The following is a 21,924-nucleotide window of genomic DNA, read 5'->3' as shown; positions in this document are numbered from 1 at the left end:
GAAAGCAGACCCTCTCATCTCTGACAATCCACCATTTTGGTGCTGCTCAAAAAAATGCTGTTGGTAAGTTTGCTCTTGACTTATGAAGAGTAGCTGAGCATCATGGCTATCATCCAGCATTATCTTTGATATAAACTAGCTTTTAACTAGATTTCTTTGTCTTTATTTCTTTAAGAGACTTGGCAAAACATTTTTTTTTTCGTTTTGATAGTCTTTCTACTTGCTGCAAACTTTAGTTTCACCGGGGAAAGCAACCTCTGCAGTATTGATTGTGCATGACAGATCTGCTAGTAACTTTCTTGTTGCTTCAGCTTCAGCTCGTGCTCGTCTCATAGTTATGCCATTTTAAATGCCCACTGTCACCTGTTTACCTTTACCAGCTCATTTCATCCACCAATAATTTGCAGTTAATACCTCTTACTCATGATATTTGACAAATGTATAAGCATTTTTATTTTATATTTTATATATTTATTTATATATATATATTTATGTATATATATCTATATATAAGATTTATATTTATTGATTTACGTTTTATTGTTCTATTTGCAGTTTATTGTTTATGTTATGCTGTACACTTTAGTTCAATACTCTGTTTTATTGTTTAATGTAACGCCTTACTTGCGAAAGTTTTGTTTTATGGAAACCGACCTGATTCGATTATGTATATCGAGAAGGTCGGTATATAAAAACTCTAAATAAATAAATAACTCTAAATAACATGCATATTTTTGTGACATGATTTACTTTTTGCTATTTTGTAGTGATTCTGAGGATGCTAAATTAAAATCTGTGGAAGCTCTACTTTCAGAAGTTCCAAAAAATTCTAAAACGTCAGGTAATTTTCAAAATACATTTTTAAAATGGGTATAGAATGAGGTGCATAACATTAGGTATTTATCGTTTTTTCTTTTTTTTTTTCTCTGCCTGGCTTGGTTTTTACCTATTCTAAGAATTTTAAACGCATTGGATTATAGAGAACATTGAATTCAGAGGGACTCCCCACTTCAGTTTTTCCATACATATATACAGACATGCAACCGGTTTTTAGTGAACTACAGTGAAGGAGCATAGAGGTTAAATTGGATGGTTCGTTTTACCGCACTAGAGCCATTGAAAACAAAAATTCCAAGTATTTATTTATATCACCATCATTGCATGTGTTGTTTGGTTTGTAGGAGGACAGTCCTTAGGACAGTAAGACAAGCTGAGCTATTCTGTAAATTAATGGCTTGTAGGATGAGTGCCTTGTTTTGAATGTTAACTCTTAAAAGTTTGTTCAGAAGAAACTAGCACAATGAAGCCAGAGGTTCTGTCAGCCGCAACCTGTAAAAAGTAAGATTCTAGAAAAATATAGTAAGCACACATCTCAATGTCTAAAATAACCAAACAAAAAAGGTGCTGAGCATGGTAACATTCACCCCAATCAATAATTATCAAATTGGTATCAATTTTATAATGTGCTATAATTGCCAAAGAGTGAGAGCACATTCCACTAGAGCACAAATAGTTTGTGGGTAGAGCTTAGTTTAGTTTCACCAGTAGAGACTTGTTAAGTGGCAGCCTGGTCATCTTTTTACATTCCTTTTCTATGCATTATCGACTGGATGTTTGAGCCAGAGAAGAAACAACTTTTGGCTCTGAAATCTTGAGCAGGTTTGGCAGTAACTTGTCAAAAACAAGAAGTAGCTTTGGTATATGCCATGACTGGACTGGTTTGGTTGAATGAAAAGGAGGGAGAAATTTGTTTTTACCTGATCATTTCTTTTTCTTGAGTCCAGTGACACCATTCCAGGATCCTCACTGGGTGTTTCTGCCAAACATTTACCACTGTTTTTGTTTTCAGGAGGAAGTAATTGTTTGCATCACTTTTACTCTGTAGTAAGTGGAAAAAAATGTTCATCTGTTTTCATTAGAACTTGGGTTTTGCAGTTCTTGCTATGTATATGTTCTGGAAGCCCTCTGGTGGGGGGGGGGGGGGGGGAGAGTTGTGAATTTTTCATAGCTTGTTACAGCATATACTATCAGACAGAGGGCAGCACGGAATTCTATAAGGAGTAACATTGACAAGCCTGTTAGTCTTTGTCTCCATTTACTGGTTGGTGAGCATAACGTATACATGTGGACTGGACTCAAGGAAAGGAAATTATCAGGTAAGAACAAATTGTTCCTTTGTGATCACTTATTTTGTATTTGCAGAGGGTTTATCTTGTGCTCTCAGTGTGTGACCAAAATGAGAATTCTGCTACATGTAGGTATCAATAGCAGTCCAACTTGTTCTGTTATCCAGTCTATACCTTCAAGTAGGAGGTGTATATTTGCATGACAAATGATAAGAACATGCCATACTGGGTCAGACCAAGGGTCCATCAAGCCCAGCATCCTCTTTCCAACAGTGGCCAATCCAGGCCATAAGAACCTGGCAAGTACCCGAAAACTAAGTGTATTCCATGTTACCGTTGCTAGTAATAGCTGTGGTTATTATCTAAGTCAACTTAATTAATAGCAGGTAATGGACTTCTCGTCCAAGAACTTATCCAATCCTTTTTTTTAAACACAGCTATACTAACTGCACTAACCACATCCTCTGGCAACAAATTCCAGAGTTTAATTGTGCGTTGAGTGAATAAGAACTTTCTCCGATTAGTTGTAAATGTGCCACATGCTAACTTCATGGAGTGCCCCCTAGTCTTTCTATTATCTTTATTTTTTCGCAAATGTGATGTTTTATTAAAAGGGGAGAAGATCTGGATTTTTCCTGATCTAGCTAGGTCTACTCAGGAACATAGAAAAAAATTTCTTGTCATGCAACCGGATGTGTTAGCTTTGGAGGCTTTTTGTGTTAGATATCCATGTAAATGTATTGTGGTTATGAATACTAAGATACATTTTTTTTTTTTTTTTACTCTGTACAACTGAGAGACTTTATTGTGGCCAGATGCACTGTATCCCCTCAATCTACTTAAGATGAAGTCTGTTGACTCAGGATTGCTGGGGGGGGGGGGGGGGTTGTTTATTTTTGTTTTCCTTTTTCTGACGTGATTGGTGCACTTTGCTCTTAGACCGTTTTCTCCCCCCCCCCCCCCCCCCAAACATATCTATATTTACTACGAGGGGATTGTTGTGGTATTTTCTTATTATCATTTGCATATATATTTAATTTATTTGAGCCATATAACCTCTGCTTTGCTTTTCAAATATGATTATATTTGAAATATGTTAACTTCAATAAAAAAAATAAAGTTAAAAAAATAGTTGTATTGATATTCTACAGCCCAGTGCAATGTTTGCATTACTGCCTTTTCATAAGTATGGTTTTTGCCATGTGAGTTCTGGGTGTTAATGATGTTTTGACATGGCTATATACGTGCTATATACGTTGCTATATACGTGCTAGGTGTCTGTCTTGCAGATTTTTGTTGTTTCACAGAGTGCCTGATAGTGCTAGGAGTGTCATTTTCTTAGTGCCTTTTTGTGTTTTAGCTGTATATGAGACAACCATATAATTGAAAATGGTCCATGGTTTTAAAAGTTTGCTCAACCATATATTCCCTGTACGTACCTGGATCAGTCCAGACCGTGGGTTATGTCCCCAATCCAGCAGATGGAGTCAGCCAAAACTTTGAGGGGGCGTCACCATAAGTAGAACTACCCCCTCTGCAGGAGTTCAGTATCTTCTGACTCCAGCAGATGCGAGTAGGGAATTTGGAGTGCTCCCAATTCAGCATAAGCTTTTAACTTTGTCTTTGGCTGCCCTTTCTTGGGCTATTGCCTATTTCTTTTGAATCAGGTTTGAATCAAGTTTGTTTACAAAAAAAAAAAAAAAAAAAAAAAGAAGACTCTGAGTTAATTAATTAATTGAGGGGTTCAACTTTGGGGAGGCGTGGCTTACCTTCTGTTTGTGTCTTCCTTGTTTTCTATGCTACAGACGGGGTAAGTTGGTGTTTCTTTTACTTTTCAGCTCCCCAAACTCCCCTGCTACCTCGCGGAGGCCGACAGCACCGGCCTCTCCGCGCTTGCCACATTGCCAGCGGCCATCTTGAGCGCCTCGTGGGCGGCTCGGAAAGGCAGGTAGGCAGGCTTTTTCTTCTTCACGGGTAGTGCGGCCAGGAGGGCCCCCCCGCGCCTTCTTATTCTTCTCGTCGGCGGGCAGTGCAGGCCATCGGGCCCCCCCGCGGCGGCGGCGTTTCGGCTCGCGGGACCCCGAGGCTCACTTTTTTATCCTTTTTGAGCACTTTCGTTTTTCGCGGTTTTTTTTTTTTTTTTTTTCGGCACTGCGATGCCGCGGCCGACGCGCTGCGCGGCTTGTGGCGAACCGGGGTCCCGCATCTCCAGGGAGGGCATCTGTGCCCGGTGTCTTCCCGGGGGGGAAGGCACCTCACAGCCCGTTGCCGATTTCTCTTTTCTAGCGCCTCTGCCAGGACGCCGGGGGCGGGCCCCTCCCACAGGCCTGGCGGGAACGGCGGCCATCTTGAGCGCTCGGCGCCCCGCGGCACCTCAGGAGAGAGCGAATGACAGGGAGTCGGAGCCGGACTCGCCCCCGACCTTGCTGCCGGAGCAGGGCCCGCAGGGGCAGGAGAGCGCGGACGTGCCCCCCTCCAGAGCCCCCGCGGCGAGACCGGGGTTTTCCCCGGAGTTCGTCCTTCTTATGCACACGGCATACCTGCAGGGCCTGGATACACCGGTGGACCCCCCCCTGCCAAGATATGCCGGACCTCGCCTTCGGCTCAGGCCCCCCCCGTTGCGGCGGGAGCGGGGGCCCCTCGTCTTCCCGCACGTGCTCGGGTTTCGCCAGCGACAGGGGGAGCGGCGCCGGACCCAGTGGACCCTGACCCGGACTTCATGGATCTGGGACAAGGGGACGCCACGACGGAGGGGGACGATCCGCGTACGCTGCGCCTTTTCCAGAGGGAAGAGCTGGACGAGCTCATCCCACGCATCATTCAGGAGCTGGATCTGGATCCGCCGCCTGACCCGCCTGCCCCAGTAGCGCCGGCGGTGGTCACATCCTCAAAGAAAGGAGATCCGGTCCTGGCGGCCCTGCGCCCGAGGGCGCGGGCTTTCCCCATTCACGACTCGTTCCTGCAGCTCCTCACGAGGGAATGGGATACCCCCGAGGCGACTCTGAAAGTGGGTCGTGCCATGGAACGGCTGTACCCGCTACCTCAAGATTTCCTGGATCTCATCAAGGTTCCGAGAGTTGACTCTGCAGTCTCGGCGGTCACGAAGAGGACGACAATCCCGGTGACAGGGGGCACGGCCCTGCGGGATACACAAGATCGCAAATTGGAGATCTTCCTGAAAAGAGTCTTCGAGGTCTCCGCGCTGGGTATGAGAGCAGCGATGTGCAGTTCACTCGCCCAGCGGGCAAGCCTCCTGTGGGTTCAACAACTTCTCACCTCCCAGGATCTGCCAGCGGCGGAGGCCGCCCAGGCGGACAGGTTAGAAGCTGCAGTGGCGTACGGGGCGGATGCCTCGTATGACCTGTTCCGCGTCCAGGCAAGAGCGATGGTCTCGGTGGTGGCGGCCAGACGGCTGCTGTGGCTTCGCAATTGGGCGGCAGATACGTCTTCCAAGTCGAGTCTGGGCTCCCTACCCTTCAAGGGTAAGTTCCTCTTTGGGGAGGATCTGGACCAGCTCATCAAGTCGCTGGGGGAAAATGCGGTTCACCGCCTCCCGGAGGATAGATATCGCCCTTCCCGGGCGTTTGCTTCGTCCCGGACTAGAGCCAGGGCGCAGCGGCGTTACAGGAGCTACAGGCCGATTACTCTGCTTTTTCCATTGTAAAGATATTCTGTGGCAGGCCAATGACAGTAGCAGGATTAGGAAGTATAACATCAGGGTTGTACAATCTAGTAAGTATTCTACCAGATCAGAAGTAATCTTTATTCCCTAATTCTAGCACAGCACCCACCAATCAGATATCCATATCAGCTCTATATCAAATAGAAAAAGTTGCATACCTTACAAAGGGGGTAGAATTCAACCAACCAATCATAAAGCTAAACCATTGTGCAATGTCCCATAAATATAATAGTGTGTAAGCCTAAGTTTTTGTTAGCTGATATTGTGAATATTTGTAATATTTATTACATTGCATCATAATGTATAGCTGCATAAGTCTCCCTTTAAGAAATAAATGGATGTGAAATTTTAAAGGTATTTCAACTGCAGAGACCCAAGAAATAGGTAAAAAGTGCATTTAGAGGATATACAGTATTCACTCACAAAAAGAGATATTTTCTGTGAGATTTCAGGGTTTTTCTGGATGCCTTTATTTTACTGCCCTTTGACTCCCCTGTGGACACTCAGGAATGCACTATGGTAGATGTGCTTTGAGAGGCTTTCCTGGGATTTAACAGACTACTGAGGAAGAGTCTGATTCTTTTCCATCGATAAGCAAGTGCTGTTTGGGTGCGACGTCTCCCAGCAGTGCAGTTCAGAATCTTCTTCAGTAGCAGAGCTTTTTGCTCTGCTCATGCACAGGAGTTCCCACGCGCGAACCTCAGTCGTCATAGACTGTTTACTTCAGTTGCGTGTTTTTCCGCATCTCACACAAACACAAAGCTCTCCTCAGTCCCTGTGTTTTCATTTCTTCAAAATGTCGACAAAGAAAGGCCCAGGTTTTAAATATTGCTCCTATGGGCATCATATGATCACTACAGATGGACATAACTATTGTTATCTTTGCCTTGGTCCAGAGCATGACCAGGCTTCCTGCAAGGACTGCAGACGCATGTCCCCTTGGACCCGGAGACAAAGGGCTGAAAAAATTGCCAGACTTCGTGAAGAGACTACCTCATTGCATTCAGGCAGCTATGTGCCTTCTCCACAGCACTCAATTCAGTCCTCACTGGGTTCGAAGCCATGAGCTCCAGGAGATTCCCAAAAGAGGACATCCTCTGAGGACCCAATGGCTCAACAAAAAAAGAGAAAACATTACAAAGCACCTGAAATCGGGTCAAAAAATACAAAAGCCAGTGTTTCATCGATGAATCCAGTGCTGGTGAAGCCGTTTGGTTCTACACGGCAAGCCCACACACCTTCCCACGGAACATGTTAAGTGGGGCTGGCAACTCACACCACCTATACATCAACGCACAACTCACCCCGGCGCAAGGCATCTACATTGTCCAATGAAGAAGTACCATCATGCGGGACACCTGCGTTGTCCCGGGAAACTACAGTGGCGTCCAGAGAAGGCTGCATTGACCAGCGACTCATCTGCCCACAACACAAGTGTCACGCAAAACACAAACACACTGCAAAGAAGCCACCGGCACCACATGAACTCAATCCACACGAAGCTAAACAGCTTCCAATGACGCAGTCTAGATTCTTAAAACCCCCATGAGAAAATCTCTTGTCCATCCAGATCTACCACTATTTCCAGCCCCTCGGCTTGAGCACTGACAGAGACCAATAACCAGAGATCTCCATAGTGCTGCTAGAGACCAGACATCCCAAGATCTAGAGGTGGTAGTGGACATGGAGCCCATTCTACAGACCTTTTCGTCCAGGCCTTTGTCCCCACGGGCCAGATCCCCCTTCTATTATCTCCTCTAACTTCTCATCACAGTCAACAGGAGTATTTGGGATTATCATGTGAGTCCAGAAGAAGACACAAAGTCCCTCAACTTCAGGAACCACTATATCCCAGACCTAAGAAAGTAATAAAGGAGCCACCAGCTTTCAGACCTCTTCAATCTCCTATCTCAAATATTTATAAAGCAGCTGTGCAGCCATGCACAGGCCACCGTTCCATGTCTCCACTTCCAAGTTTCCAAAAATGTAGCTCCACGGAAGTCATGCAGGGTTTTTGAAAGGAGGCCATGCTGCAGCCAGCGATGCCCAACACAACCACTCACCCCAGTAGGGGGCAGACTCTCCAATCATTGGGAAGCATGGTCCAAAATTACTTCCAACAGATGGGTTTTGAATATAATCCGACAGGGCAACCACTTTCAATTCAAGACCACCCCCCCCTTGCTTACCCCGATTACTCCCACCAACAAAACATCTGTCAAATTTCCCCCTTACAACAGGAGGCAAACAAGTTACTAGCGCAGATGGCTATTGAAAACATACCACCGTCTCGTCGCATTACGGGATTTTACTCCCAATACTTCCTAATTCCCAAACGCTCGGGGGTTTGCATCCCATACTAGACCTCCATCCGCGCAGCAAAGCACTCGAGGGACAAATTCAAAATGACAACTTTAAAGACCATTCTTCCCTTTATTCAGCAGGGAGATTGGACATGTTCTCTCGATCTCAAGAATGCCTATGCACATATACCAATTCACTATTCCTGCTGATGTTACCTTTGCTTCCAAATAGACCAGGTGCATTACCAATGCAAAGTTCTTCTGTTTGGTCTTTCTTCTGCCCCGTGAGTTTTCAGTGTTTGGCAGTGGCTGTGGCGCTCCTTCACCACAAGGGCTTATGAGTCTTTCCATATCTGGACAATTGGCTAATAGTTTCTCCTGATCTACAAGATCTTCAAAGAGACCTTCAAGTCACCATTCACTGTCTCAAAGGCCTAGGCTTCCTTGTCAAGTATGAGGTCCATTCTCCAACCAGCTCAGATCCTTCCATTTATAGGAGCAAAAATAGATTCCATTCAAGAGAGCTTTTCTGCCCAAGGACAGATTGAAATGCCTCTGACTTCTGGCATTACACTTAAAAAGCAAGTCTAGAGCCACTGTATGCTTACTACTGAAGCTACTAGGCCACATGGCGGCAGCAATCCATGTAATACCTCTCAACCGACTGCATATGAGAAGGTTACAGTGGGGTCTAAAAAGTCAATGGACGCAAGGATCTCAACCCTTGTCAACCAAGTTACTGATTACGACTTCAATGAGAAAAGACATACACTGTTGGCTACATCCAAAATCTTTAACATAGGGAGCTCCTCTTCGACCTCTGCCCCCATCAGTTAATTCTTACCACAGATGCTTCCGCCACAGGCTAGGGCACACACCTTCTTCAGTATCAGACCCAGGGGTTATAGTCTCCTGAATAATCCTCCTAGAGCTGAGAGCTGTTCGCAGAGCTCTGGTGGTATTCAATCATTTCCTCACAGGGAAAACAAATATGATCCATACGGACAACCAAGTAGTAATGTTTTACATAAACAAGCATGGCGGATCAGGTTTACTAATATTGTGCAAGGAGGCAACTCTGACATGGAAATGGGCAACCAAACGAGCCATACATGTACAGGTGACGTACCTTCCAGGAATAGTGAACATTCAGGCCAACAAACCCAGCAGGGTATGTGGTTCCTCGACCAAAACGTGGCTGACCCAGTATCTTTGTCGAGTGGGGCAGACCTTCCACTGAACTATTGGCGACCCAGTACAGCACAAAGGTGGAAGCCTTCTGCACTCTCCTTCCATGTGTGGGCGGGATAACCCAAGATGCTTTTCTCCTGTCATGGTCCGAGGGTCTTCTGAATGCTTTGCCACCAATACCGCTTTATAACCCACACGGTACAGAAGTTCATCCACAACAATGCGGACATAATTCTCATTACCACAGCATGGCCGAGATAACCATGGTACGCATATCTAATACAGCATTCAGTACAATCATCCAGACCACTGAGCTGTCAACAGACACTTCCGATGCAAGAGGGAGGAACCCTTCTGCACCCCCTCCTCTCATCACTCCAACTCACCGCTTGGAGATTGACCTTGCAACGCTGTTCAAGATTCTCCTCAGCCTCCACTCACCTACCTATACCACCTGTCTCAGACAGGTCTTCAGACTTAGAGTCTATCTGAGTGCTATTGCAGCGTACCATCAACCAGTAGAGGGAAATTCCATTGTAAGTCATCTGTTAGTATCTTGATTCATGAAGGGCCTTTTGCACATTCACCACCAATACAGAAACCTCCAACTCCGTGGGATGTTAATGTAGTGTTAACTGCCCTCATGTCCAGCCCATTCTAACCCCTTGCAATGACGGAACTATAGTTCCTCATTTGGAAAGTACAGTTCCTTGTGGCAATTACATCCACCCTACGAATTAGTGAGCTGCAAGCTTTGTTCCACTTTCCACCATATTTACAGTTTTTCTGTGACAAAATCCTATTATGGCCTCACCCTAAATTTATGCCAAAAGTGATGTCAGTTTTTCATTTAAATGAATCTGTTTCTCTCCCGATGTTCTTTCCAAAACACCATACTTCGCAAAGAGAAGAGACTCCGCATACACTGGATTGTAAGCGAGCTCTGGCCTATTACAAGGGAAGAACGCAAGCTCACAGGAGATCTCAACAATTCATCTCCTATAATCCTAACAGTCTTGGCGTGGCAGTTTCTAAAAGGATTTTAGCTAATTGGTTGACGAGCTCCATCAGACACTGTCATGCTATATCTTCCTCACCTCTTCCTGGAAAAGTGAAAGCACAGTAGATAAGAGCCACAGTAGCCTAGAGACGATTGTTTGTTTCTCATTAACATTAGAGCACACTTAAGAGACATTCCTATTGTGAACATCTGCAGAGCTGCAACATTGGTCATCAATCCATACCTTCACAGCACACTACTGTCTTGATAAACACTCTGAGTCAGACAGTTCGGTTGGGAGAGCAGTTTTATCTGGAATACAAAATGCACAAAACCTGCCACCTAGGTGATCGGGTTGCATGTTATAGCCCTGAGCGATCTGATGATCTCTTCCTCAAGTCTTATCGAAAGTAGCAACCCTCAGCTTGTTTCTACCCAATCAGCATGGCTTATTCACTCGCTTAACGGAAAAAAGCAAGTTTGCTTACTGTAAACGGAGTTTTCTGTAGATAGTGAATGAGCCATGCAAACCCATCCATTTTCCTGGCATTCTCTGCAAACTTGGAAGGACATAGTCCATGCACTTGCATACCAACTTAAGTAAACAGTCGACGACCGAGGTATGCACACGGGAACTTCTGCACATGAGCAGAGCAAAAAGCTCTGCTATTGGAGAAGGTTCCGAACCACGCCTCCAAGACATCGCACCCAATCAGCATGGCTCATTCACTCTATCTACTGAAAACATTGTTTACGGAAAGCAAACTTGCTTTTTCAGCGAGTACCAAACTGCTTTACTTGTAGAAAACATCTTTTAAATTTAAGATGGTTTGTCCATTTTGAAGTTTTATATTGCTATACTTTGCATCCTAGAGAAGCATTTAAATTAAGCTATGAGAGGAAGTGTTCACAGGGGAGGGGGTTTACACTTACGTATACTTTTGAATTCTTAAGAGTGCACAAATTTCTTAGAAAACCTACCTGCACACATTTGCAAGTTGTGACAAAGGATTGTTTCTCATGTCCATTAGAGCACCACTTAGATCAAGAACTGAGAACTCGTATTAAGGAGAGCATGTATATGCTACAGTGTGCCACATGATATAATTTTTATGAAAGTAGCAAGAAATAAACTTAAGGTATCACAGAAATCCACATTTTTCTTGACAATATTTTGGTTGCTTGTTTTGTTTCAAGAGATAGCAGGTGGAGTATATTATGATTATTTTAGGTAGTTATGATTAAAATTTTGTATTCACCCCTATTCTGAAAGATGTATACGAAAGTGGGGTTAAGATTGGATTAAAACAATCGCTAATAATTGATAAATGTGAATCAATATATATGGCACAGCTCAGCATAGGTTCAGACACAGGCCTTATCTCTTAGAAAAACAAATGTAGACAGGATACGCTGTTCTGTCTTGTCTTCAACTCATTAGTACCATGCAGTCTAAAAAGAAAAAGGACGGCATGCTACAGGTTCAGCCTTAATGATCCTTATGCTGAGCTATGCTAAGCAGTGCCATATATATTGATCCATGTTTATCATTTATTGTTGATTGTTTGTTTTGATCCAATCTCAGCCCCACCTTCGCGTACAGTGTCTTCCGAAATTCTAAAATAACTACCTAAAATCTTAATACACAAGTGTAAGTGTTTCAAAATTATCCCAGAAAAACTATCCACAAAGGGAAAGGATGTGTACTTTCCCTTCAAAAAATAGTGTAAAGTCTGCAGTTAAGATACCCGCAGACTTTCATCAATTTTGGACAGTTAGAAAATTGCCCCCAAAAGAAGCACTTGGCATAAGACCTAAGCTTCCTGCATTGTTACCTTTTTTTTTTTTTCCCCATAGTGCTCAATATCTCTAAATTGAATAAAATATTAATAAACATACATTTTTATGAGAGAATATCTCTTTAGGGGAATGTGGTTATAAAGTTATCTTTTTTTTTTCTCAGGTGAGCAGGTACCAAAAGTTTCATCCACGAATAAAGAAGCTAAAATTCAGTCAGAAAATACGGTATGTTGTGAACTAGTAAAAGTTCCTTATTTAAAACATTTCATCTTAGGTGACATGGAAAAATACTTGCATATATATTTGGCCCATGGTAACAGACGCAAGAGTTTGAACTAGCATAAGTTTTAAACTTGAACAGTAGTACCAGTCATTAAGGCTTTAATCCTTGCTATGGTCCTATTCATGCACCTTTCATAAACAATAATTATTCACTAATCTTTTAAAAATAAATACAAAAAAAAAATCAAAGTGAGAGTCCATATAACAATCAGTCGCCTCATGTTTGACATTTCCAAAGGAAACACTTTTGCCCAGCTCTTCTGATCCAATGTGGGAGCAGGTTTGTAGGGGTATGTGACTTGTCTAGGAAGGAATAGTAGGGTAGGGTTAGGAGACAAGTACATTTAAAATAATAAATAAAATACACACTGGAGGATTGAGACTAAAATTACAAAAGATCTAGCAAGAATCATATGTAGCTACTGTTCCTGCCACAGCTTCCACCCTCTTTCTATATAAATGTAGTTGAAAACATTTGACTCTCCTCACATTGCACTGGTATGCATTGCAATCTTGATTGCTGAAGTTAGAAAGCAGCTGCTGAAAGCCAGACACTATTGTGGATACTGCAATGAAAAACGTTTACCAAAGGACAGGACAACAGAGACAGTGTATTTCTCATGACGAAAAGCCTTTATTTCTTATGAGCATAAGGAAGTCAGCTCCTAAGTTTGAGAGACTGACTTAATTAAATATCGATTGTACTTAAATACACTTTTGCCCAGGAGGTTAGTACAACCCTCCTTTGATTTAAGATCACAAGGTGAAAAACATTTGCTGACATTTCTAAACATCCTGAGAACTCTTAACTAACCTTGATTTTTATAACTCTTCATTGTGTCTTCAGAGAAATACATTTGTCTTTTCTGTTATCTAAGTGTGAGACAGTTTCAGAGACCGTTTCAAGACAGAGCATTGCCTCCTGGAGCCTTCCTGGTAAATTTCCACTAAACAGATGTCTACAATAAATTTTATTATCACAGTACGAAACCAACTAGACATGGAAATGGCCTGCATACACTGAACATCATTTTAACATAGCTAAGACGTTTTGACTGCTTTGAAGACATACATCTTAATTTTATGAGGATTTGATGGAACAGTTCATGAAGTTATTCTTCTATGCATTCCCAATGCTTTAGTGTGAACTTCCTTATCGTCCCATCATACCATTCCAGAACGTATATGTGTTTGCTCCCCCCTACAGCAGATGGAAGCAGATAACTGTTTTGCTGACATCGCTGTATAATACTGTGATGCTTGCAGCACTTCAGTATTCTTTCTCTAGCAGATGGTAGAAGTGCAAAGCCTGCAGCTTGCATGTTTTCTGGAGATTTGTTACTGCTGGGGCTTGCTATGGCGGTTTCCTAATTGAGCTTGGAAGAGTGGGGAGGCAGCAGCGGTCCTCTTCTAGTTTGATCCTGTTCTTTAGGGCAAGGAGTGGGTTGAAAGCTAGAGGAGACTATCCCTCTCCTTAAACCCCATTATCTATCCCACTTCTCATTCTCCCAGTCAGGAAGGAAGTTGAAGGGGTGAAGGAACACCTTCAGTCAGAGAAGTATTGATTTTCATCCTTAAGCCTTTTCTGGTGTTCTTTCTGCCAGGAGCTTTAAAGTTTAAAAAGAAAACCAAAACCCCAAACGGACGACAAGACCAACAAAGTCAGAAGAGGAATCTTGTCATTTTGCAGCCAAGGTGATACAGTTGCTTTTCTGGAAAGCTGGCATTCTGCTCAGGGGCTAATCTCACTGGGGTCTATGCAGGGAGTTACCTAAGGAGCTTATCACCTGTACAAGCACAGGACTACCTTGGAGGTTTGCCCAATGTAAAAACACCCAGGAGCTTATTCCCCACACATATACTCCCACGCACATGATTCCAGGTCTTTATGAAAGTAGGCTTTTTTGAACAATCTACATACATACATACATGATAGCTGTATCCTATGCCATGGAGACATTGCATGATGCCCAGGAGTGTAACCTATGTGCGACCATGACTCTGAAAGGATGACTATCCTGTGTGGAGCTGGCGGAAAAGCATTTTGAGCACTAAAAGACTGGCCCACCAACATTCATGGACTTGGGAGCTGCACCAGATACTGGTGATGCATCAGCATCAAGGAAGCATCATACTCCTCTCAACACAGAGTATCAATAATGACCATGGAGACAGGTCATCACCTCCCACTCAAAGAAGGCAACTGGTTCTGTCTCTGATTCAGTATCATGGAGTTCTGATACCAGGCACTGAGCAAAGGTGAAGCATCACTAAAGACTAAAGAGGTTAGGACTTTTCAACTTGGAGAAGAGACGACTGAGGGGGGATATGATAGAGGTGTTTAAAATCATGAGAGGTCTAGAACGGGTAGATGTGAATCGGTTATTTACTCTTTCGGATAGTAGAAAGACTAGGGGGCACTCCATGAAGTTAGCATGGGGCACATTTAAAACTAATCGGAGAAAGTTCTTTTTTACTCAACACACAATTAAACTCTGGAATTTGTTGCCAGAGGATGTGGTTAGTGCAGTTAGTATAGCTGTGTTTAAAAAAGGATTGGATAAGTTCTTGGAGGAGAAGTCCATTACCTGCTATTAAGTTCACCTGGAGAATAGCCACTGCCATTAGCAATGGTAACATGGAATAGACTTAGTTTTTGGGTACTTGCCAGGTTCTTGTGGCCTGGATTGGCCACTGTTGGAAGCAGGATGCTGGGCTTGATGGACCCTTGGTCTGACCCAGTATGGCATTTTCTTATGTTTTGTTGAAAAGGTCCAACTCAAAGTTAAAATTGTTTAAAAGAACAACTCTGATTCTACTTTTCGTCATTATTCTTTATTGTAAATCATATACTGTGTATAAACAAACAGATCGATACACAGGAAGCAAGAATATACCTACATTATAGTAAATAGCACAGCGCTGGCTCTGGAACAGATTCCTTGCTTAGAGCTCTACTACATACCAGCTCTGCTTATATAGGTTAAAAAAACAAAGTCAGCAAAATCATCTGATTTCTGCTTGCATGCTTCACACCACTAAGTTTTTACGCTGTCTGCTTACAAGCAGCTGTTATTTGTCTCCCCTTATCTTATCTCCCCCTGCATTCCTTCCCACAGACTATTTGCTTCGTACCCTCAGAGTTATCTCCTGCCATCCTGTGGCTTACTTTGTTGATTCTACCGGTGTCTGTGAATTCCTACAAAGACAGTTTATAGCTTTCTTCTTCAGAGTCTGGCATTCAAGGTCTCAGGTTTGTGTTTCTGGTATTTTTCCATCAGCAGACATACCATCAGTATGTTCAGCAATGTTGGAGAAGCCGGGGATTGAACCCGGGCATAATCAGCAGTTTCTTATCAGAATCACTCCGTCAGTGCACTATGCCAGGTTCCCCTGACACGTCTAGCTAGGGTTGTTAATCCCCTGAAGCAGTTCCACAGAGCTAATCTTCAAAGCAGTCCTGGAAACCAAGCCAGTCTGAGGGTTCAGGTGTCAGCCATCAGTACACCTCTGGTTTCCCAAGAAGATGTGGCTGCTAATCCTGCCACCCAGGCAGAGTTGACACTGGCAATTTTTGAAGAGGGAACTGGTCAGCAAAATCCAGCAGGCCTTAAACAAGGCAATGCAAAGCCTCTGTTCCAGCACTGGAGCAAACGCAGACCGAAGTACAGCGGCTGCTAATAACGGTATCTTGATTTAGACATAAAGGTTGTGAGTTTTAACTGGAGATACAGTGGAGCACGGTAGATAGGTGGCGATGAAAGCTGTTAAATAAATAAATAAAATAAAAATATTCAACTGTCCAACAGCCCAGCACTAGTGCCGGTGCAATCCAGTTCCTGAAAGGGAATAGTTTATTGATGGTGGCTGCCCCGATGGTGATCTCCGGCCCATTGGGGAAGGAGGCTTCCCCACTATGCAGGAGTTCTTCGGGTTCCAAGCCCCAGCAGACAAATGCTCCCCTTTCTGAGGCAGGAATCTTCTGGGTCTTCACAACCAGACATACCAATTGGGGTCTGACCAGAGTTCTCCTGGGGTACAGCTAGAGATCTGGCAATAAGGCCCTTGATCGCACCCTTGCCCCGGCAGCCCTCCACGCCGACCACGAGGCACCGAGCCGAGACCCGAGGCCCCTCCTTCAGCCCTCCTCCGGGCCGGCAGCAGCCAATCAAAAGAGAAAGCAGCCGCCAATAGCAGCAGAGCCAGGAGCCCTTTAAATCCACCGCGGCGACGAAAACCCAGCCTCTTCTTACCTGCTCCAGCAGGACTGGACCGTGCGAGGCCTGTGCAGCCGGTGCCGAGACCCACCGGGGTAAGGCCCTTGATCGCACCCTTGCCCCGGCAGCCCTCCACGCCGACCACGAGGCACCGAGCCGAGACCCGAGGCCCATCCTTCAGCCCTCCTCCGGGCCGGCAGCAGCCAATCAAAAGAGAAAGCAGCCGCCAATAGCAGCAGGGCCAGGAGCCCTTTAAATCCAACGCGGTGTCTAGGCGTCGCACGCCGAAGGAGCACGACAAAGGGGCTGGCCCCTTTGTGCGCCCCTTAGTGCAGCCCAGAAGAGCAACCCAGAAGCCAGGTCTCCATCCCAACTGGCTTTCCAGGTAAGCCCAACACAGCCTCAACCGCTTATAGAAGAAAGAGCCCTTTCAGCGGGCCTAATTTTATTGCTGCTTGACGTGCCCTCGGTGCAAGACCCATACCGAGACTTCCTCCCTCATCTGGATACCACTAGCCTAGAGGTCCCCCTGTCTACTGGATACACGCCCGCTCCTCTTTCCACCATGCACCCCCTAACTATCCCCATCATCCACAACCAAAGGTGGAGAGCACCTAAGCTCCCCACACCCCACCATAACCGCCAACAGAGACTCAAGCCCATTATGCTGACACCCATCACCCAATGTCTCGGCCTGGCTCTTTTTTCACTCACGCTGTTTAATGCGCAATCCATATCCAAGAAAACTCATATACTCAATGACTTCCTATCCGATTCAAAACCTGATATCTGTGCCATCACAGAATCCTGGTTAAAACCCACCGACACAGCCCTAATCAACCAGCTTCCTATCCAGACATACGACATATTGTCCATACCCAGACGCAAAAAAAGAGGAGGCGGCCTCCTCCTAGCAGCCAAAAAATCGCTAGGTCTGACATTGCAGACATCCAATACCATAGCAAATATCGAATTCGCGTTATTCAACTCTAAACATCTGACTATCGCGCTAATCTGCGCTCCACCTGGACTTCTGGAATCAGACCCTTCCCCAATCATAGAACTTAACAGCAAAACACTTAAATTCCGGAAAACCGGCCATCTTGATGGGAGACTTCAACCTCCACGTGGATGTCCAACCTCATTCCTCCAACTGCAAAACTCTTCTCTCCTCCCTCAACCATATGGGTTTCAGACAAATTGTGAAAGAACCCACCCACAAAGCTGGTCATACTTTAGACCTTATCTTTATAAACGAAGGTCTTTCATCCCACACCACCCCAACCTGCCTTGCGGTACCTTGGACTGACCACCGAATCATCTCATCAATGTTAGAGATCTTTGAGCCTCCTCCCCAAACAACTCAAACAATCACCATTTCGGTCAGGAAACAGTGCTCAGGAGATCACCTCAGCAAACACCTGTCCAAGGAACTAATGAATCTGGACCTTACTGACGCCAACTCAGCAACATCGTCATGGATCAACATCACTAACAAGGTTGCGGATCAAGTGTGTCCCATGACAACAAAGTCTATCAATCCGGACAAAGACAACAGGAAACCTTGGTTCACCACAGAGCTGAAGTCACGTAAACACGAGCTTAGATGCAAGGAAAACCAATGGCGAAAAAGCCCATCTACAACAACCCTCCTCTCCTACAAATCATGCCTTAACACATACAGAAACGAAATCAACAAAACCAAGAAAGAATTCTTCTCCAAAAAGATACACCACTTCTCATTTGATTCAAGAGCCCTCTTCTCTTATGTTTCAGCCCTCACTAAACCTCCCGGACCGAGCATCCCAGATGACCAAGCTCTTAAAAAAGCCAATGAACTAGCCGACTTCTTTGACAACAAAATCACCACACTCGTAGCCCCCCTCAAAGGGCCATCTCCGCACACAAGCTACGCAAGCAACCACAGCCCGCAATCATCTATAGCATCTATAGCACCCGTTCCTCAACCCAACAAATACACAGCAGCGCTCGAAAATCTTGAACCCACGTCCACCTTAGAAATAGCGAACATCCTTAAGAAGATAAAACCGTCCTCCCACCCTCTAGACCATATCCCACCAAACCTGCTGAGCTCAATCCCTGACATCATTGCCAAGCCACTTGCAGATATCATTAACCGCTCCCTCGCCCAAGGCCAAGTTCCCAACCAACTCAAGTTGGCAATGCTCAAACCTCTCCTCAAAAAACTCAACCTTCCCACTACAGATCCTGCTAACTACAGACCTATAGCAAACCTTCCTATGATAGCTAAAATTATGGTGAAAGTTGTTAACGGACAACTTTCTGAATTCCTTGATGACAACAATATCCTCACCACTAACCAATTTGGATTCCGGAAGAAAAAGAACACCGAATCGCTATTAGCCACACTATCGGACACCATTATCTTCAATCTTGAAAAAGGCCAACCTTGCCTCCTCGCACTTCTGGATCTTTCCTCAGCGTTCAACACCGTGAACTACTCTAGCCTACTACAACGACTAACAGACATCGGCATCACAGGAGCAGCTTTCAACTGGTTTAAATCCTTCCTAGAGAACAGAACATACAAAGTCAAGATAAACAACAAGGAGTCTCACCCCATTGAAGCCAAAATGGGGGTACCACAAGGATCCTCACTCTCCCCCACCCTCTTCAACATTTATCTTCTCCCACTCTGTCATCTACTTACTAACCTCAAGCTTACCCATTTCCTATACGCGGATGACATACAAATTCTCATCCTCATAACGGATACTATACACAAAACCATAGCTTACTGGAATAAATGCCTCTCAACCATCAACGATCTACTAGCCAGCCTCAACCTGGTTCTAAACACTAGCAAAACGGAAATCCTTATAATAGCACCGGAACAAACTGCCCCGCTCACCTCCAGCAATTCTCCAGACACCTCAGGACATACCACCTCACCTCAAGTCAGAGATCTGGGTGTACTCCTAGACAACAGACTCAGCCTCAATAAATTCGTAAATAACACTACAAAAGAATGCTTCTTTAAATTACAAGTTTTAAAGAAACTAAAGCCACTTCTACTCTACAGGGATTTCCGCACAGTACTCCAAGCCATCATTCTCACGAAATTAGACTACTGCAATTCACTCCTACTGGGCCTTCCCGCCTGCACCACCAAACCCCTCCAGATGGTCTTGAATGCCACAGCAAGAATTCTCACCAACGCCAAAAAAAAGGACCATATCACCCCGATCCTCCAGCATCTCCATTGGCTTCCCATTAAATATAGGATACAGTTCAAAACCAGCATGATGATTCATAAGGCCCTACATAGCATTTCACCACTCAACTTAACCTTCCAGCTTCAACTACACACTTCTAAAAAGCCAACTAGAAGGGCATACCAGAACAGAATGATCACCCAACCTGCAAAATCCTCCCTGAGGAAACGCGCACTATCCACAGCAGGCCCGTCTCTCTGGAACTCTCTACCACCAGACCTCCGCCTTGAGCCGTGCCATACTACTTTCAAAGTGAAACTCAAGACTTGGCTCTTCCTTCAAGCTTTCCCAGAGAGCTAAGAGCAAGAAGAGCAACAACAACCCTCCTGTCTTACAGCAATAATGTAATGTTTATTTGCTTTATTTATGTGTTCTGAGTTGATCTTAGTTTGTATTGTTACTGTATAATAGATTAATTGTTCGATATGTTCCATGTAAACCGCCATCCCGGCGATAGTTATCTCTGTTACCTGTGAACCGGAGTGATATGTATTTTATATAGGAACTTCCGGTATATAAAAACCATAAATAAATAAATAAATATCTCTGAAGAAGAGGAATTAGCAGGTTGCCCCTCAGACCTCTCTCCTTCACCTGGAAAAAAGTCCCGTCCAGAGAACCTCTCCTTCACCAGTTTTGTTCAGAGAATGATAGTTTTTCCTTTTCCCCTGTTAATGGAGAATGAGACCAGAAAAAGATGCTGGACATCCTCTAATCCAAGGAAGCTGTGGCAGTCCCAGTTCACAGAATCCTTCAGGAGGTGCAGATGATGTAGAAGTCCCTCTCTGCCATTGCCAAATAAACTTTATCCAGTTGGCTAGCGGATTGTATCTCTCATATACCTGAATCAAGTGGGTCATGCCCAGGCTCGCTGTGTCCAAGCCATGGCGGCATCTGTGGCCCACCTAAGCTTTGCACATCTCCATGGAGACCAAGCCCCAAACAGTGTGGCGTTCTTTCCACATATCCGCTACTCTTTGGATAGGGACTCCCAACACGGTAGAAAGATAGGCCAGTCTGTCCTGCCGAATCACTTTGAGATGTAGAACCCACCTCCACTCCTCCTATGGCCCATTGTTTTTATTTCAGGCTGCTCTTCATAGGAAGCTAAAGAAAAAAAAAAAAAAAGGCCTGATGCCAACAAAAATAATTATGCTTGTTGGCACAGTTTTTTGTGGGGAGGGGGGGGGGGGGGTTCTCTTTCATTCAAGGTAGTCTGAAGCTAGGGATTTCCCACTTATGAGGACTGCCATTATGCTTATTCTGAGAGAAAGCATAGTTGCTTACCTGTAGCAGGTGCTCTGAGGACCACAGGATATCAGTCCTCATAAAACCTTCCCGCCTCCCCTTGGCGTTGGTTTCTCCTTTTATATACTGTAGGACAAGACTTAAGGACCCCCGTGTGGATATGTGGCACAATGTCATGCTGGGCATGCCCAATGAGGCACAGTCAAAGTTCTCGAAACATTAACACAAAAGTTCTGAGCCTGGCTTTATTGGATGAAGCCACCCGCTTGTAAGGTCTGACATCCTGCTGCCTTCTGAGAGCACCTGTTAAAATCAAGCAACTTTCTGCTATTGAAAAAGCACCTGCAGAAAAGCAGGTGCTGATGTCCATGGCCACTTTGTACTCGCATGTTTCAAAGCAAAAGCATGCATGTCCTTTGTATGACAACTGGTGCAAAATCTGCTAGTGAAAAGACATCTCAGTACAGACAGTTTGAAAATGTTCTTTTTAATGATATACCTGACTGTGTTAATATTATGTAAAGATGTATCTTTTTAGTATTTGAGTGGAGCACAGCTTTTAATCAGTTAGAATACTATTCCAAGACAAGCTACATTACATGTTTTAGCTACACTACACTTATTTTTGAGAGATACAGGGCTTTCTATTTTTTATTTTTTTTTTTGTTGAATTAAGTTTTTTGCAGTCTGTTGCATTTTAGCCAAAACTGCAGAAAAGCATCAACATCAACTATTCCATCTTTTCTGGTTATTTTGGACCAGTTTGGGAAAACCTTGAGTTCAAATATCACTGAGCTGTTAGTGCTGAAGATAACAGC

The 21,924-nt window shown here is 44.4% G+C and overlaps 1 protein-coding gene across 4 annotated transcripts in view; it reads left to right on the top strand.

Annotated features, from left to right (window-relative positions):
• ATF7IP2 (activating transcription factor 7 interacting protein 2) overlaps positions 1 to 21,924 on the top strand; it is an 88,390-nt gene that overhangs the window by 46,957 nt on the left and 19,509 nt on the right. For all 4 annotated transcript variants that reach the window (XM_029576452.1, XM_029576455.1, XM_029576453.1 and 1 more), the window contains 2 exons: positions 768 to 841; positions 12,266 to 12,327. In XM_029576452.1, coding sequence (XP_029432312.1) covers positions 768 to 841; positions 12,266 to 12,327 — 136 coding nt within the window. The remainder of the gene's footprint in view (positions 1 to 767; positions 842 to 12,265; positions 12,328 to 21,924) is intronic.

Source organism: Rhinatrema bivittatum, chromosome 14 (assembly GCF_901001135.1).
Source record: "Rhinatrema bivittatum chromosome 14, aRhiBiv1.1, whole genome shotgun sequence".
In the NCBI taxonomy this organism is placed as follows: Eukaryota; Metazoa; Chordata; class Amphibia; order Gymnophiona; family Rhinatrematidae; genus Rhinatrema; species Rhinatrema bivittatum.
The sequence above is the reverse complement of the archived record's forward strand: the minus strand, read 5'-3'. Positions and strand labels throughout refer to the sequence as shown.